Source organism: Alligator sinensis, unplaced genomic scaffold, assembly GCF_000455745.1.
Source record: "Alligator sinensis unplaced genomic scaffold, ASM45574v1 scaffold2504_1, whole genome shotgun sequence".
NCBI lineage: Eukaryota > Metazoa > Chordata > Crocodylia > Alligatoridae > Alligator > Alligator sinensis.
The window spans coordinates 16,843-33,699 of record NW_005843605.1 but is presented as its reverse complement, the minus strand read 5'-3'; the positions used below and the strand labels follow the sequence as shown (position 1 = coordinate 33,699).

At 44.6% G+C, this 16,857-nt stretch overlaps 1 protein-coding gene across 1 annotated transcript in view; it reads left to right on the top strand.

Annotated features, from left to right (window-relative positions):
• LOC102383921 (spectrin beta chain, non-erythrocytic 5-like) overlaps nucleotides 1-16,857 on the top strand; it is a gene marked incomplete at its 3' end in the record, with an annotated part of 80,581 nt that overhangs the window by 48,012 nt on the left and 15,712 nt on the right. The window contains exons 14-24 of the mRNA XM_025195578.1: nucleotides 2,431-2,508; nucleotides 3,936-4,108; nucleotides 5,282-5,372; nucleotides 5,951-6,097; nucleotides 6,367-6,504; nucleotides 7,501-7,757; nucleotides 7,951-8,137; nucleotides 13,010-13,222; nucleotides 13,572-13,768; nucleotides 15,648-15,852; nucleotides 16,629-16,823. Of these exons, the coding sequence (XP_025051363.1) occupies nucleotides 2,431-2,508; nucleotides 3,936-4,108; nucleotides 5,282-5,372; nucleotides 5,951-6,097; nucleotides 6,367-6,504; nucleotides 7,501-7,757; nucleotides 7,951-8,137; nucleotides 13,010-13,222; nucleotides 13,572-13,768; nucleotides 15,648-15,852; nucleotides 16,629-16,823 (1,881 nt within the window). The remainder of the gene's footprint in view (nucleotides 1-2,430; nucleotides 2,509-3,935; nucleotides 4,109-5,281; nucleotides 5,373-5,950; nucleotides 6,098-6,366; nucleotides 6,505-7,500; nucleotides 7,758-7,950; nucleotides 8,138-13,009; nucleotides 13,223-13,571; nucleotides 13,769-15,647; nucleotides 15,853-16,628; nucleotides 16,824-16,857) is intronic.

The window sequence follows — 16,857 nt, the reverse complement described above, 5'->3', positions numbered from 1 at the left end:
TGGGAGCTAAGCCTGGTAGAGGGAGGCGGAGAGCAGTCCCAGGGTTGTACTCCACTTCCCCCCACTGGGCTGAGTTCCGTAGGGCTGGGAGCCACTGGGCGCTGAGCCCAGTGGAGGGAGGTGGAGCACAGCACCGGCACTGCACACCACCTCCCTCCACTGGGCAGCAAGCCACTGGGCGCTGAGCTGCATCTGGGGCTGAGCTCCACCTCTCTCCACCAGGCTCAACACCCAGCAGCTCACAGCCTCATGGAACTCATCCTGGTGGTGGGAGGCGGAGCACAGCGCTGGCTCTGCCCACCTCCCACCACTGGGCTGGGCTCCGTGGGGCTGCTGGAGCCAATCAGAGTGCAGCCCGGCATCAGGAGGTGGACAGAGCTGGTGCTGCATTCCCATCAGCACTGTTGGCCCCACAGAGCATAGCCTGGCGGCAGGAGGCTGGGAAAGCCAGGGCTGCGCTCCCCGCCAGGCTGAGCCACATGGGGCTGCGGAGCCGCTCGGAGCGTAATCTGGGCTCTCCCCTGCCTCCCACCACCGGGCTGCTTCGAAACTCGAAACGTTTGGAAAGTTTCAAAATATTGTGACTGGCCTTGTTTCGTTTCAAGGCTGTTTTGAAGCTCTTTGTTTCATTTCAATTTCACTGTTTTGAGCTCGAAACGAGTCAAAACAGCCTTGAAAAAAACAGCCAGCGAAATTTCCCACATCCCTACAGATCAGGCACCCAGGAAATAATGAATATATATTTAGCAACCCCCTTTGAAAAGCTTGATCCACACACACAAACTTTGTGACAGAGGCAGGGACACAGTTCATGCCAGAGTGCAGCAGGCAACTATGAAAAATAGCGCACAATCATGTAATTAAGGATTCTCTCATAATGCCCACAAAAAAGGAGGCCAAATTAAGCTGCTCAAATAATTCTATTTGTGGCATTTCCATTTGAGTACTTGACTTTGAAACCTCAGGTAAATTCTTTTAACATAATTATTTGTTTAAATCTGTTTACATTCCAACTTTTTTAAAAAAGCAAGCTATAAAAAAAATCAAATTCTATCATTGGACATTGTAGTGACACATGGTTCATTGGCTAGGTTTGAAGGTTTAGATCCACCACGCATGACTCTGCCACGTGAGCTAACAGTAATTGATAGTAGTAGGTTGGCGTCCTTTCTATGAACCAGCATGAGATGGAAGGGGAGGGGGAGAGGAATGCCAGTGGGTTTCACAAGCATTTGCTGAGAGCAGAGGAACAGCGAGACTCAGGCTTGTTGGGTTCCAATTCAAATGCATGAAAAATATGATATATGCAAGGTGCTGTTTTCATGCTAGTTCATATATCATGTTTGAATTATTCAGAGCCAGATTATAACCCCTTTTCTTAAGTGGAATAGTACCTTACTGAAAATCACTGCTCACAGAGCAATGTAGTATTCCTCATTTGTGAATTAGAATATAAGAACCCAACCCAAACCATTAACATATATGCTGACAATATTTTTGTTACACTTGAGAAAATCCAGTACCCTGTGTCCAGGAAATGAAAACATTAGTTATATTGGCCAATGAGGAAGTTCCAATAATAAGAGCTAAATACATACTGTATTATACCATACAGTGCTTTTAGGCCATTTGTAGACAACACTTTTAAGTGGGTTTATAGTAAGTTAAATGCCTTTTGCACCGCTTTAATGGCATTGCTGTTTGCACATTCGGTGGAGTATTGCACATTAATTCCAACCACTGTAGCACATTTGACCGTGTAATGCGCCTTAAATGACTTTGGGATGCAGCAAATGAGTTTGGGGTGCTGCAAAGTAAAACACCTCTGAGGAGGGAAGCACCAGTCTCTGTGCGGCTCAGAGGCTGTGCAGGCAGCCCGGCATCAGCCCAGGAAGGCAGGCTTCACAGAAGGAAAAAAAAAAAAAGCAGCAAGCCTGATCCCCGCCCCTCCCCCCCGGAGCCTGCCTGAGCTGTGCAGGAGCCTGGTGCTTCCCTCTGCAGCTGTGGTGCCCCCCAGGATTGCCCGAGCTGGGTGCCTGTGGACAGGTGCCACCTGGTGGGGGGCCACCAGTGCCACAGAGGGAAGCACCAGCCCTTCTTCCCCCCAGCTTAGGGACCACTCTGCCTGCCAGCAGCTTGCTCTCCCCTCCCTACTGCTGGAGAGTCTAGTAAGGATCAGGGTCCAACACAGGTGTACTTGACACAGGGGTTTACTTTGCCCTAAATTGAAGTGGTGTTTTTAAAAAACCACCTCTTCAATTTAGGGAGAATTAAACCCCCGTGTCATGTACAAATACCCTTAGTGTTTAAAGTCACTTTAACTAAAGTTCTTAAGTATTTCTTGGTTCAGTTTTTGCACATCAGTATTATCTCGGTTTTACAGACTCAAAAACAACAGTCATGACTGGTTTTTTTTTTCTTCCCTTCCAGAAATTCTATGGCTATGTGGAGCAGAATGAGAGCTGGCTCAGTAGTAAAGAAGCCTTCCTGGCTAATGATGATTTAGGGGTAGGTGAACAGGATAATTCGGTTTCCATTGAAGTGGGGAAAGGCAGAAGAAGAAGGTGTAAAAGACTCTGAAACCCTGTGAAGCTTTCCAAAAAACTACCTGTAGTTCTTCTTCCTCCAACTTAGAGAGGGCCCCTAAATGCAATAGCAGCAGCAGCTGAGTACAATAGGCTGCTGCAGCAGTAATAGTCAAGGTGGGCAGACTGCTGACAGAAGCACCCTGGAGATTTTAAATCCCTAGGGAAGATTTTAGGTCCCTAGGGAAGGTGAGAGAGAGAGAGAGAGAGAGAGAGAGAGAGAGAGAGAGAGTGTGTGTGTGTGTGTGTGTGTGTCCTCCGCTCCCATCAGGCTTGGCAACCTCCCACCCCTCCAGCACTCAGCAGCACTCCCAGGCCCCCATCTCTAGCAGGGTTTTGCCCAAGGTGCAAACCTTGCTGGATGTGCCTCTGCCATGGTGGGCTCCATGCTACAATGGCTATAAAGTCAGCTGAGCTATAGTCACTGCAAGATGTGGATAATGACATGGAATATGCCTAATATTGATGGTTGGTGACTGTTCCTCTGTGGCCCTCAAGATAGGAATACACAAGCAGAGTACCACCTGTTGAAATATTGCAGGGACTAATGGGGAAGCTGTATATTTTCAGGAATGTAGTTGAGTCCCTTCTGTCTTCCAGTAATATTTTACTAGTAATGGAGAAGACTCCAGAGCTTCATATCCACATTTAAATACTTAGATACTTCTCTAATGCAATTTTATTTGTCTATAGGGTTAGAAATTTCATGATGATAAGTTTTCTCAAGAGATTTATGGTAGTTTCTAGTGGCATCCACACTGGAAATACTGGAAGAACAGGTCTTATTAAATAGCACTATTTTGACAGCTCTAAAGCCAGGAAGTACGGAGAACTGCAGAAGAGAGAAGTGCAGGTCATGAAGTTGGAATCCAGAAACTTCAAAGGAAGTCTAGTTCTGTGCTCCATTCGGATTCCTTATAAAATGCTCTGATTTAAAGCTCTGACATATTTGTTCATTAACTGTGATCACAGCTTGGTGTCCCCTATTTATTTGCTTTCAGAACAACACCTCTAGTATGATTGGCTTATGATTAAATAAATCTTAAATCCACTCAAACTGTGGGGTTTCATTCCTATGGCTTCCTGTTTGGGAAAAGCGAGGGCTCAGTATCTCCAAAACTCAGCTAGCTCTTTGTACTGAGCACTGTTCACTCAGCAGAAGTATCTGAGCATCCAGCAGAAGCAGCTGAGCATCTTGCAGTTTGCTCAGTACTGGAGCTGCCAGACTGAACTGATGCTCCAACACTATGGGTACAGAGGCCAATCCATTTCCTTGACAGTGTGCAAAGGTTGGGTAATGGCAATTTTATTCCCACAGTGAGCAGCTTCCTTATTCTGAATCCCATCCAGGATTCTGTGTCCAGTGTCGAAAGCCTACAGCGGAAACATGTGCAGTTTGAAAAGGCTCTAGAAGCACAGATGGAGAAGATCAATGAGATGGCCTCCTTTGCACAACAGCTGAAACACAACAAGCATTATGACTCAGAAAACATCACTAACAAGTGCCAGGCTGTTTTGAGAAGGTAAAAACCATTCCTTTCCCAACCCTGTCTAAATAAGGACTCTTCTTCCTTTACTGTTGTCATGTAAATATTTTAAAAGAATCATCAACACTGATTTGCACTTTATTTTGCATTCCTGTGAGATTTTACAAGCTAAAGAGGCTTGATCCAGGCCAATAATTCCATAGCAGTCCTTCAAGGGACTTGTAGGTAAATCAGGAAACATGGTTGGTGATTCTGGACACTTTTTGTTGGGAGTCTGCACTAAATCCATGTCCTTACTTGATAATTGGGACAAAGAGGTTTGTTATGATCAGGAGTTACTAAACATCCTCTGGTATTTTTCACAGCTGTAGAGTAGCTCGCTCGAAAGTCATGGTGAAATTCCAAGTTTGGTATTTAAGTTTTGATTTAAGAATTTAAATTTCTCCCTTTAATTTCACTTGGATAAAATATGCATCCCTTTTTGTCCCAAAATGTTGTTGCCGATTGTTCCTATGCATTGCTGAACAGATATTCTCACTCACATTCGCTGAATTCAGTACTATGGTGGCTGAAATGTTATGCGCATCATTTGTAAAGTCCTTCAAGCTCCTTTAGGAAGAAAGGGGTTGTATAAATAAATCAGGGTAACCATGTTACCAAGTTTCAATTGCCTTAATACAGTGCCCAGGTTCTCTGTTATTACTTCCAGAGAGTTTCCTGTATTCTTCAGAAAAGGGAGACCTGATTTTAAGAAAGGGTAATATTCATATGATAAATTTCCAAGACCAAGCATGACTGCAAGAACAAAAACTACTGTAGATGGCACAGACATAGGAGTTCAAGGTGAAAATGACTTTGTTGATCTCATGGCAGCCTGTGCAGCCATCACCTGAAGGGCACTGGTTATATTGGCCACATCTCTTAGCTGTAGGAGTGTAGGTACAGTGTGTGGTGGGCTGTGAAAGTTTTCAATATACATCTCTGTAATAATCCTTACCTACAAAACCATTGCTAGTCCAGCTCTGGTCATCAGTTCTGCCAGACAGGTTAACTTACAGGATAGTTCAATGACATGGACAAGTATCCCCTAGAAATGAAGGTTAGAATGCAAACGTGAGTTTTAGAGAGGAGTGGTGAAAATGTTAATCTCTTCTGCCAATTAGTTTTCTTTGCTGTGGCTTCGTCTTCATGGTTCTCTCCTTATCCCAGGAAAGACAAACTTCTAGAGAATGCTCTGGCTCGCAGACATATGCTGGAAGATTCAAGGCTCCTGCAAAAGCTTCTGAAAAATTCCTATGAGGTACATTTCTAATATGTGTTACTTTCCTAGAGTGTTTAACATCTCAGTTGTGCTGCTTTGCCATGAACCTCTGAAGGAAAAAACCAGAGGAACTGAGGCTCAGGTGGTTGTATGAGAGAAGACTGGAAAAGATGGAAGTAAGAAAGAAAGGACATTGTTCAGCCTTTGAGCCATACATACTCAGGCAATTAAAATGAGATCTGATCCCTAGATGTATTTTGATCACACAGAAACAGTGTGGTACAAAAGGAAATGTAAAATTAAAGGAGGAACATCCCACCATATGAGAAATACTGGAAAGGGACAGAATAATCCTTTCTCTGTGAGATGTAGGCAGGGTTAGAACTATGGAAACAAGTGCCTAGCCACTGCATATGAACTAGCAGTGGCTACACATATGCAGATGGCATCCTCTTTCTGAAGGGGGTGGGGAACAGTGATTCAGAAAGGAAAATTAATTTGCTTTGGTCTGTATTGCAAACTAGTCCAAATTTTAGACATTTAAGGAGTATCTGCAAGAAGAGATGGTAGTAGCTTCTAAAGTTCTTGTTTCTTTCTATTCCTTCTTTCTGCTAAAGGTGGCAACTTGGATAGCTGAGAAGAACAGTATTGCCCAGGATGAGAGCTGGACAGACCCAAGCAACATGCAGGCCAAGCTGCAGAAACACCAGACTTTCCACGCAGAAATCATAGCCAACAGGAATCGTCTAGACAGCATCAAGGCTGTAAGAGAAGTAGGGCCAGTACAGGGTGTGGGGAACTGGTGTGACAGATTCCTTCAGACCGAATGTCTGAATCACAAAGTAATTAAACAAATGAGGGCTCCTATGTGAATTAGGAAAAGTCACTTCACCTCACCCTGGCAGTGGGTTATGTTACCCCTCTGTAAAATGTCTGCTGTAATTTTAGCTGCCTCTGAAGGGGGTTGTGAGGCTTTCTTGATTAGAGCTGGTGCAGTGGGCTAAGCAAGCTGCTTCCACTCTTTTTGCTGCAGGAGGGTGAGAAGATGATCCGAGAGGAACATTATGCTCCTGAGGCCATCCAGGCCAGGCTTCAAGAAATGGAAGAGCTCTGGGATGAGCTGTTGGCAAACTGCCTTAATAAAAAGACCAAGCTACAGGATGCCTGCAAGGTAAAGCAAAGGTGCTGGGGATTTCTGCCTTGCTGTGATGTCTCCCTTGTCAGTGTGCCATTGGACTTGCACAGGTTTTAAGATATCAAAACCAATGAAGCAAGGGAATTGCCATCTACCAAATAGTAGCAAGCACAGACCAGATGTACTGAATCTTGCATGGAGAGAGAAACCCGCAAGGAGAATCAAGGCTGATGCCATGATTATGTTCTCTTTTGGTATCTGCTAAGAAAGCATTTGTTCAATCAGGACTCCAGAGGAGGAAGTTGAAGGGAAATATTCTGGATCATTACAAGTACCAATCACTGTCCTGCCAACACCAGTCACTCAATCAGCACCAGCTGGAGAGAAGCCTGCAGCTGTTTTCCATTGATGTGACTCCCTCCTGTCCCACTGATGAGGTCTACATGGGCTGATTCTGTCTCTATATGTATTGCTTAAAGCAATGATTCTCAACCAGGGTGCTATGGCATGCTGAGGTGCCTTGAGATCTTTGCAAGGGTGCTGTGGGATGTCCTGCAGTTTTAGCACTGTTTGGCATGATTCACAAGATAAACCCAGAGATTTCCAATATAAATCCATAGTTGTGGTCTTTCCAAGTTCTTTGCATCAGAAAAACAGCTCCATTGTTTTTCTCTGCACAAAAAAAGAGAGAAAACTAAGAGCTGGTACTTTTCCAGGTGTGCCACGAATCTGTCCAGGGGTGCTTTGAGTCCAAAAAGGTTGAGAACCACTGATTTTAAAGGCACCCTCTAAAAGGCTGACTTGCTCATAACTAGGATTATTTGTACCTTACAGGCACAGTTAGTTCTTTATATTCTGTGAACCTGCTTTTGCTCACATTACCTGAGTTCTGAGCATTTGTACATCACAGGTGAAGAGAGAGTTCATTAAGCTCTAGAAGGTTTTTAAGTGTGATGTGATCCTTCATGCAAAAGGCTGAGATTTTTTTGCTCTAAAAAGCCTGCTGACATTTGCTTTTCTCCCTGTCCCCAGGGCCTGCATTTCCAACGCAGCATAGAGGATATGGAGAAATGGCTGGATGATGTGGAAAGTGAGCTGAAGGTTCCATATGCTAGTAGTGACCTGATAGTCTTGAACAATCTCTTGAAGAAACAAGAGGAATTGGAGGAAGGTGTCATTGCCCACAGGGATCGATTACAGGTGCTAGTGGACACAGCCCGTGAATTCCAGCAAGAGAGACATTTCCTGGCAGATGAGTTAGAAGAGAGGGTTGACCAGGTGGTGCACAGGTGTGTGAGTGTCTGCTATTTTACCTCTGTTCTCTCCTCTCCTACCTTTTACTGCCCTTTTCCTCCTCTGCATTTATTTTTTTCTCCCTTCCTTTTTGTTTTCCTTTCTTTTTCTTCATAGCCAAGGCACATGTTTGTGTTACCCCACCCCCTCTCTCTCTTGTAGTAATTGGGCCCCATTTTAAATCTGCAGGTACAAGAGCCTACATGAGCCATTGCAAGAGAGCCGTGGGAGTTTGGAAGCCAGCAGGTTGCAGTACCAATTCTTCCGAGATGTTGACAATGAGTTGGCCTGGGTTCATGAGAAACTCCCCATAGCTTCCTCCAAGGACTATGGCCAATCCCTAACAGCTGTGCAGAGTTTACAGGAAAAGCACCAGGTAAAGCAGTGTAGAAACAAGAGTGAAATCAAGAGTGAGAATGTGGGATTCACCCACTGAGGGTGAAACTCATCTTTTCTACTCTGGTTACAGTGAAACCATTACTGCCAAAAGTGACTCTTAGGCCCCAGGCAGATGTTTGTTTAACTGTGCAATGGGATCTGATGTGTGATCCCAGCAATGGCACCCCCTGCAAGCTACATGCGTGTGGCAGGAGACACCATTGTGCAATTGGGGATCAGATCCAAATCATGCCATGTTGCCAGTGCAAGGGGAGCCCAGGATCATGATTGTGGCACCCCCTGCACTGTCAGGAGTAACGAGCATCAGCAGGGCTGGGGGGCTGTGGTTTGGGAGTAAGGGGTAGACACACACACAGAGATGTGCACACACACACACACACACACACACACACACACACACACACACAGAGCATCTTGCAGGTAAGGGACGTGGGGGGGCAGATCAAGGCCTCCACGGTGAGGGAGGGAGTGGGGCAGGGGTTGAGGTACATGGGGCCCTGGGGCCAGGGCAGGTCTCATGAGCTGCATGGGGGGGCACGTGCCCTCTGGATTTGGGTGTGGGGCAGAGGCAGGCTGCCCACTGCAGGTGGGGGCTCTGCACCCTGCTGCCCTTGCCCCAGGAACTGCGTGCCAGCCATACTGCACATCCCCTGCCCACCTGGCCATTGGAGCCACAGCATGAGATCACGCTGGGGCAAAGGCAGCAAGGAGCAGAGCTCCAGCCCACAGGAGGCAGCACATAGGGGGCATGGCCAGATGCACAAATCTGGCCATGCCCCCTATGGCTCCCCCAGGAGTGTGCACAGCAGTGGTAGCCATGCCCCCCAGACCCTGGACAAGCTTCATCCCTTGACCCATCCCAGCCCCAGGGCCCCATTCACCTTCCCCTGTCCCTGCCTCTGCCCCACTCCCTCCCTCACCATGGGGTCCTTGATCTGCCCCCCTCTGCCCCTTTCCTCCCTCATACTCCTTCCCCCCTACAGACTACCTTCAAGGCACTGCTGTACACACTGCTGGGCTACATGTTGCAGCTGCTCGTCTGTGTCTGTGCGTGCACCCCCCCTGCTGCAGCCACCCAGAGCCCACACCCAGGCTGCCCTGCAGCTCCTCTGCACTGCCACCACTGCCCTGCTGGGCAGCCCAAAGGCAGCGGTGATGGCAGCATAGCCCAGGCATGCACGATTAACACAGTAAAAAAATCAATGCAAGAACCAATTAAAGGCGTTAATCATGCACATTAACTGTGATTAATTGACACCCCTTGTTATTACACATTTTGTATAATAATTTTGTGTTTTATTCCTTGTGGATTATTCCTTATCACGCCATTAATTACATTAATGTGTAGCTGGATTACTACTTACAACATGATTAACTAGTTAATCACATCCTAAGTGTAACATCTGCCAGGGGCCTTATTCTTGTCTCTCTCATAAAGGTGCTATTTAAAGAGCAGTGCCATGAAGTTGTTCAGTGCTAGATGGCATGTCTTTTCACAAAATGATCTGAGTAGTGCATCCCGTGCTCCTCTAAACACGTTATCCCTTTCTGCAGATTACCAGTCTCAAAACCTTGTCTTTGCAATACTAAATATCTTTTACAAGCTGTGGTGCATGCTGGCATGCCTTCTCTGAGCAACAGATGTCCCAATAAAAAGTGTTTTAAGATTCAGCAAGTACATCTCAGGCATATTCATAACTTAGATGCCTCTGGAATGGGGGAACCAGAGGAATCCTCTCCTGCTGCACTGTTTGACTGAGGGAATTAGCAGGTTATTATTGTCTATCCTAGCATCATTCCAGCAAGAGCTTTGGAGTTAGTTACTGAGATACTGGAAAATTCAAATGAATCTTTAGAAATGAGGACAGCCTAGAATGCTGTCACCTCTCATATCAAAACAGCAGCTGCCTCCCCAGTACTTTCCAAACAAAGCATCTCTGCCTCTGTGCAATTGATGAGGTGAAAGAGAATTTCCCAGCTGGAAGATTCCAGCAGCTACTTGTTTGACTGATTGAAAAGGTGGTTCATTTTGGGCCTTGTCCAACTCTGCAGTTGTACCAGGTGTAGACATGGCTAGTCAGTTAACAAACACAGTGTTTGTGCACACAGTTGTTCATAATTCCTGTGGGCACAAATGAAGGAAATGTGTTTCAAAGTGCTAACATTTTGCTTAAACATTTTGCTTAAATCTGTGCAATAGGCAAATAGATTAAGGAACAGAAGATCTTATCCTGTAGAAATATATATTTTAAAATAAGTGATGCTTGGTGCTATGTGATGTAATTGCAGAAAGAAAAATCTGCTTTTCCAAAGTATTTTTTTAAATGTCACAAGAGCAAAAGTCATGTCCACTTGTGGTTTTTTAGTGGAGAAGGGGTGAACTCCCACCCAAAGCAGTCAGATCATTCCAGTGTGCTGCTTGAGTAAGGCCATGAGTATATTGTAAATATTTTATGCTCTCCTAAGATCCAAAAAGTATATTATTTGCAAAACCTAATGGGGAGAACAACAAACAAATAATTGGATGCCTTCTTGAGAAAAGGGAATCAGTGAGAGGAGCTTATTCTACTGTGATAGAAAGTGTGGACTCCAGTGGGCACGTCTACACGTGCTATTACTGTACATGAATACACTCTGGAGCTTATTGCTCTAGAGTTCATTCATGTGTAGCATGTTCAACCAGGTTGGAGCAACCCCGGCTGGCAGGGGGCCCAGGGGGCCAGCCTGCTAGCCCAAGGCTGGCCCCCTGCTCATCCTGCTGCAGAGGGGCTAGCTGGCGCACAAGGGTGCTTCAGTGCAGGACTAACCAGCAGGTAGCCCCCAAACTGAAGCACCCTCATGTTCCAGCCAGCCAGGCAGCATCTACTCATGCACTGCTGCAGAGTTTCTTACTCTGCAGCAGGACAGTACTTGTATTCGCAAATACTATCTTGCTGCAAAGTAATTTAGTTTACTCTGGTCTAATCGGGGTGCAGATATAGATGCTAAGACATTTACTGCGCATCTAATTAGTCAAGTGTGCAATTAACATCTCAGGTAGATGTGTCCATTATGTTTGTATTTAAACTGAAAAAACAGTTCTGAACTGATGATCACGATGGAAAAATGAATGAGGTTCCTTGAAGGAATTAATGTTTTGGGTTGGCGTTATTAGGGGAAGTTATTGGGGTAAGGAGAAGGGAACTGTGACAGTGGCACAAAATGTATTGTGTTTTTTGCCTATCTTATACAATACTGCAGTGACCCTTCAGTGCAGAGGGAAATGGTGTGTATTATAGCTACAAACGAAAAAGTCACCTCATCCTGCCATTTTGCCAGTTAACTCCTGGGAATCAACAAGATTGGCACTAAACATTTTTAATCCAGATCTTTAGTTATGAGTCTTTGTTCTTAGCAGCAATCTACACCCTGTTGGCCACTAGGGGAGGCTCTTATCTGAGATTAAAACCACTCTCCAGTTTGATGAGATATTAACTTTCCCCTCAAAAGAATCGAAGGATTGTTTTACTGATTGTCTTGATGTGACAAATTTTCAAAATACTCTTCCCCATTTGTTACCAAAAAAATGTTCATTAATATTGGGTACACACATCCACCAATATGTATTTATACATACATTTACCAGGTGCAGGCACAGCTATCCCATATACAAATGCAGTGTTTGTGCATGCAGTTGTTAGCAGTTCCTGTGGGTGCAAGTGGAGGAGCTTTAGAAATGTGTTCCCAAATGTTAAACAGTAAATTTGTTCTTCATATTGCCAACTTATTAATACATGGTACAAACTGTCTTAACAGTCTTGGACACTGGATTCTGTTCTGCTGGTGTCAGACCTGGTGTCACTTTTCAGCAACATAGTGGCCTCATGAAATTAATAGGGGGAAGTTAAAAGTAAGATTAGAATCAGGCTCCCATCCTTCATAGCTAAGTAATCTGACAGTTGAGCTAAAAGTACAGCTCCTGATTAGAGGGAGTCTCTTCTACATAATATATCACTGCAGTGTAACTCTTACCCTGTTTCAGTTGTTAAATAAATAAGCCAACCTCTGTCATCAGGTTATAAAATGCTGGGAAACACTTTGCATGTAAAGTACTCTTTTTTTTGCTACCTATGCAGTATATCTGTCTTCACACACAAATGTGAAGACAAAGTACCTGTCTTCTTATAAAAAGAAAAGTCAATCTTGGTTAAACCATTAAGACAAAGAATAACACCAAAGTGTGTGTGCGCGTGGGCATACACATCTATGTGCTCAGATATGAATTTGATTGATTTGGCAAATTTCAGACATCTTCAAACACTTGAATCAAAGAGAGCGTTTGCATTGTGCTTTAAAGAGTTTTGTTCCCCTATGATTATCACTTTCTTTTGGCCCCATAATACTTGGAAATATCCATTGTACAAAGTTGTGTTTCCCAAAATGGTGTTGAAGAGCCAGAAACACTGACTGGCAGCTAAGTTGATAGAACACTGGAGCTCTTTCCTAGAGCATGAATCAAGGATACTCGGGGTGGCAGCAGGTGTTGTTAGTTGGTTGTTACTGGTAGCAGGGATTTGTGGCTGAGGTCATTTACCTCACAAGCTTGAGGAGGTTTGCATCAGGATCTGAACTCTGCAGCTACACTCAATCTACATTCAATCTCCAAAACTGGCCCAAACAAAACTCTGAATCCAAATGCTCCTCTCTTTTGGGAAAATGATCTTCATGCAATCTTTGCAGCTCTATGGCCAGTCTTTAAGTACGAAAAATATATTGATTGTATGAATACATTGATGTGATGAAGTACAGAATATGGGTAGAAAGGGCTCTATTTCTTACATTTTTGCTTTCTTTTATTTGTTCTTTCCAGAACTTAGAAAGTGAGATTAGCAGCCATGAAGCTCTGACAAAAGTGGTAGTCAATACAGGACATAAGTTGATACGAGAGGGACACTTTGCCTCCCATGAAATTACGGAATGTTTGAAGAAACTTGAGGATTCTGTGGAAAACTTGAAGGATGAGGCTAAACAGAGGAGGAGGAGGCTTATGCAGTCATATGAGACCCATCAATTCCTGGCTGAGGTAAGGAAGATTCATGAAGTAATTAGATACCCAACACTGATGAATGCTTGAGAGTACTGAGACTGGAGCAACATTAAACCAGAATCAAAAACCATCATTGTGATTTTTCCACATTGTCAAACAGGTGAGAAATGAGAACCATGTCTCCACTTAGCACAGTGAAAGAACTACCGTAGAACTATATGGATCAAGTTTAGTCTCTCAATTTTTCAGAATGGCAACTGCAGTACTGCACTGCAAGGATGCATCTAAGTTGCTGTCTGTTTTCACCTTCAGGTCTCTTTGGGTTTTATTGCTTTCCAGTTTTCTTTCTCTTGAGTGTTCAGGTTTATCCATATATTTCTTATAGCTGCTGGAAGTTGAGTCTTGGATGGCAGAAAGGGGGTTTATCCTTGAGACTTCTGATTATGGGAAGAATGAAGAATCCACTGAGGCCTTGCTTCGCCAACTGGAGGCTGCCAAGCTGGATATGGAAGGGTTCAAGCCCCGGGTTGAGAAGCTACAGGAGACTGGCACTATCCTAATAAACAGTGGTAACCCAGAAAGGTAGGGAAATGCAAACAGATGGTAGTTTCCTTTCCATCAGAAACCTGCTAGAAAGGCAAAACCAAAAACAGTGGATTGTAAATCTTTCAATGAATCTCTTGGTTAGGGACAAAAATTATACATAAACTGGTTCAAGTGGTTGGGAACCAGTTCAAAACTATAAAGCAACAGAAGTTCAGCACACGTAAACTCCTTTCAAAATGGCGAAAAATGGTTTAAGATAAACCTGGATAGATGTAGTATCAGACTTAACTGATTTAGGTTAAATCTGTTTATTGAACTTCTGTGCCAGATCCCCTCCAGATTCAAGTTAATTCATAGTCCCCCAGCATCCCAGGATGCTTTGCACCACTTCCACAAACTCCCCCTCACAGGCCCAAGCTGTCTGATCCAGCAGAGCAGGGAGGCATGCTCTAGCACCCCCCAGCTCCTGGCCTGGGCCACCCCAAGCAGGGGGCTGCATTTCTGGAATCAGAAGTGAATGTCTGTTCACTTGCTTATTGGTTCAATCTACACAGTTTAGACTAGCCTGCAAAGATTGAATCAATTCAGCCTCAGGCATCCATCTGTACTTCACCCTACAGACATTATCTGTAGGAGATGTGAATCCCCTTCTCTCATGTTGCAACAAGAAATAACGACATAAGTACATAAGGGGTGTGCATCGAGATCTGGGGGAACACCTGTTCACCAGAGCACCCCAAGGGATGACAAGGTCTAGTGGTCACAAACGCCTGCAAGACCACTTTAGGCTGGACATAAGGAAAAGCTTCTTTACTGTCCAAGCCCTCCAAGGCCTGGAATAGACTCCCCCAGAGGTGGTACAAGCACCTACTCTGGACACTTTTAAGAAACAGTTGGATGCTTATCTTGCTGGGATCCTTTAACCCTAGCTGACTTCCTGCCAGGCAGGGGGCTGGACCGGCTGATCTTATGAGGTCCCTTCCAGCCCTAATGTCTATGATATCTATGAAATTTTTTAATTGTCATGATTTCTTGTTATTCAGAAAATACAACAGAACTTCACAAAATAGCAATCAAAGGGTAAGCATTGTAGTCCAGTTTCTCTGGCATCTGCCTAGTCCTAGGTATTCTCATTCAGTCCTCCTGCATTTAAAGGAGCAAAAAACACCATGCTTGGGAACAAATCAGTTTTCTTCACAGTCCATAATCTTTCTCTTTACATTGTACTCCTATACTAGGGGAAAGGAAATGAAAAGCGGCAGCCCCCTAACATACATTATTTTAATTTCCTGAACCAGATGATTCTATATATATAAAGGGCTTAGTCCATCTGTCTGTGCGTCTGTCTGTCTGTCCATAATGTTCTTGGGGTGTGTGGCTCCCAGCAGGGTGTGGCTCCAGCCAGTGCTACGTCAAGAATGCCTGTCAAGAACGATGGGCAGGGCTCCAATGGAGTGGGCCAGGCGGAGCTGGCCAGGTGGACATGGAGCAGGAGGGTGGCACAGGGGTGGATGCGGAGCAGGGACAAGGGGGGTGCGCAGGGCCAGACTTGGGGTGAGGGACGGGGGTGGTGCGCAGCTGGAAGCAGAGTGGCAGCAGTGCAGAGCGTTGGGTGGTGGTGGCGGCCACATGCAAGCTTCCCCTCTCCCCTGCTTCTGGGAGGTGGCAGCAGCACAGGGTGGTGGGTGGCAGCGCTCCGTCCCTGCGCGTTGTCCCCACCCTTGTCATTCTTGATGGGCAGTTGACTAGTTCTGACATATCATAACTCACCTGATTACTGGATTGACCCTTTTCTACTTATCTAAGAAGCTGTAAGTTCAAGTGTGACAAACGAGACAAAGAAGCAGTAGACATATTCTTCACCGGTAAAATATCTCGCACACAATGACTTCGTTTTTGGTTGTTATTTTTGCAGTCAAGCCATATTTTTGAAACTCCAGGCTGTACTAGCGGACTACAAGTCTCTCCTGCAGAGGGCTGAAACCCAGAAGAAATGCCTGCAGGAACATTGCCAACTGTTTCAGTTTGAGAGAGAGATCCAATTGGTGGATGCCTGGCTTTCCAGCAAACAAGCTGTAGCAACATCAGATGAGTATGGTCAGGACTTGGATGATGTGGAGGTAAGAGGCTTCCTATTTGATGAAGTAGGAAAATGTTAGTTTTATTTTGTTTCTATTTGTTGGCTCTGGAGCCCAATATAGACAAAATGAAGCAACATCAACCTCTTTTCATCATGAACATTAGGTTTTAATTTCTACCTTGCTTATCCAAATGCAGGGCCCTTTTAAGCACTGTCCACCAGGGGAGAAAAATTGGGGTTATCAGAGAGCTCATACAAGCTCTTTCTCTTTAGTGAGGAACCTCCAAAATGTAGGCTGTACTGGCGAGAGAGGAGACAGGGTTTGACACTGAGGATGAAAACTTGCAATACTCTGAGGGACAGCCCTGAGAGAGAGCATCTTACCACTACCTGTTTACTTCTTTTCTGAAGAAACAGTGGTGCTAGCTGATATAATTTATATTGCCCACTGATAATTTTACTCAATGAATGCTTTTAAAAATAGTGTGTGTAAAAGGCTGAACAGCTGGTTGTTCTTAATGGCATATCATTCCATCAAGGATGCAGGCAATTTTCTCTGTCAGAAGTCAGGGTAGATTTGCACCTTTTATAGACTCACTAATTCAGATAATAAGCTTTCACAATAGAGGGCTTCATTTCTCATGGCAAGAGGTGCTTATTCTGGAAACAAATGCAAAATATCTGGGTTTAAGCAATTTGTTCTTGTGTTGTGGTTATTGGCAGAGAGAAAAACACTCCTTACCTCCTATATAGCAGTAGAATTGAGTCACAGAAGTCCTTGGTATCTGATTCAACCTCCCCATCCTTACTCTGCAGGGGCTGCAGGAAAAGTTTGAAGGTTTTGTAAAGGAGGTAAAACCTCTGGGATATTCCAAAGTGTCTTCAATAAGTGAATTAGCATCCAAACTCAGTAAAGAAGGCCATAGCCAGATAGAAGATGTCCAGAAGAGGGCACAGAGGATCAATGATACATGGGAGAAACTATGCCAAGCCATCCAGGCAAGAACTGAGGTATGAAAATTAATGCTTTCACACTGAGGTTCCT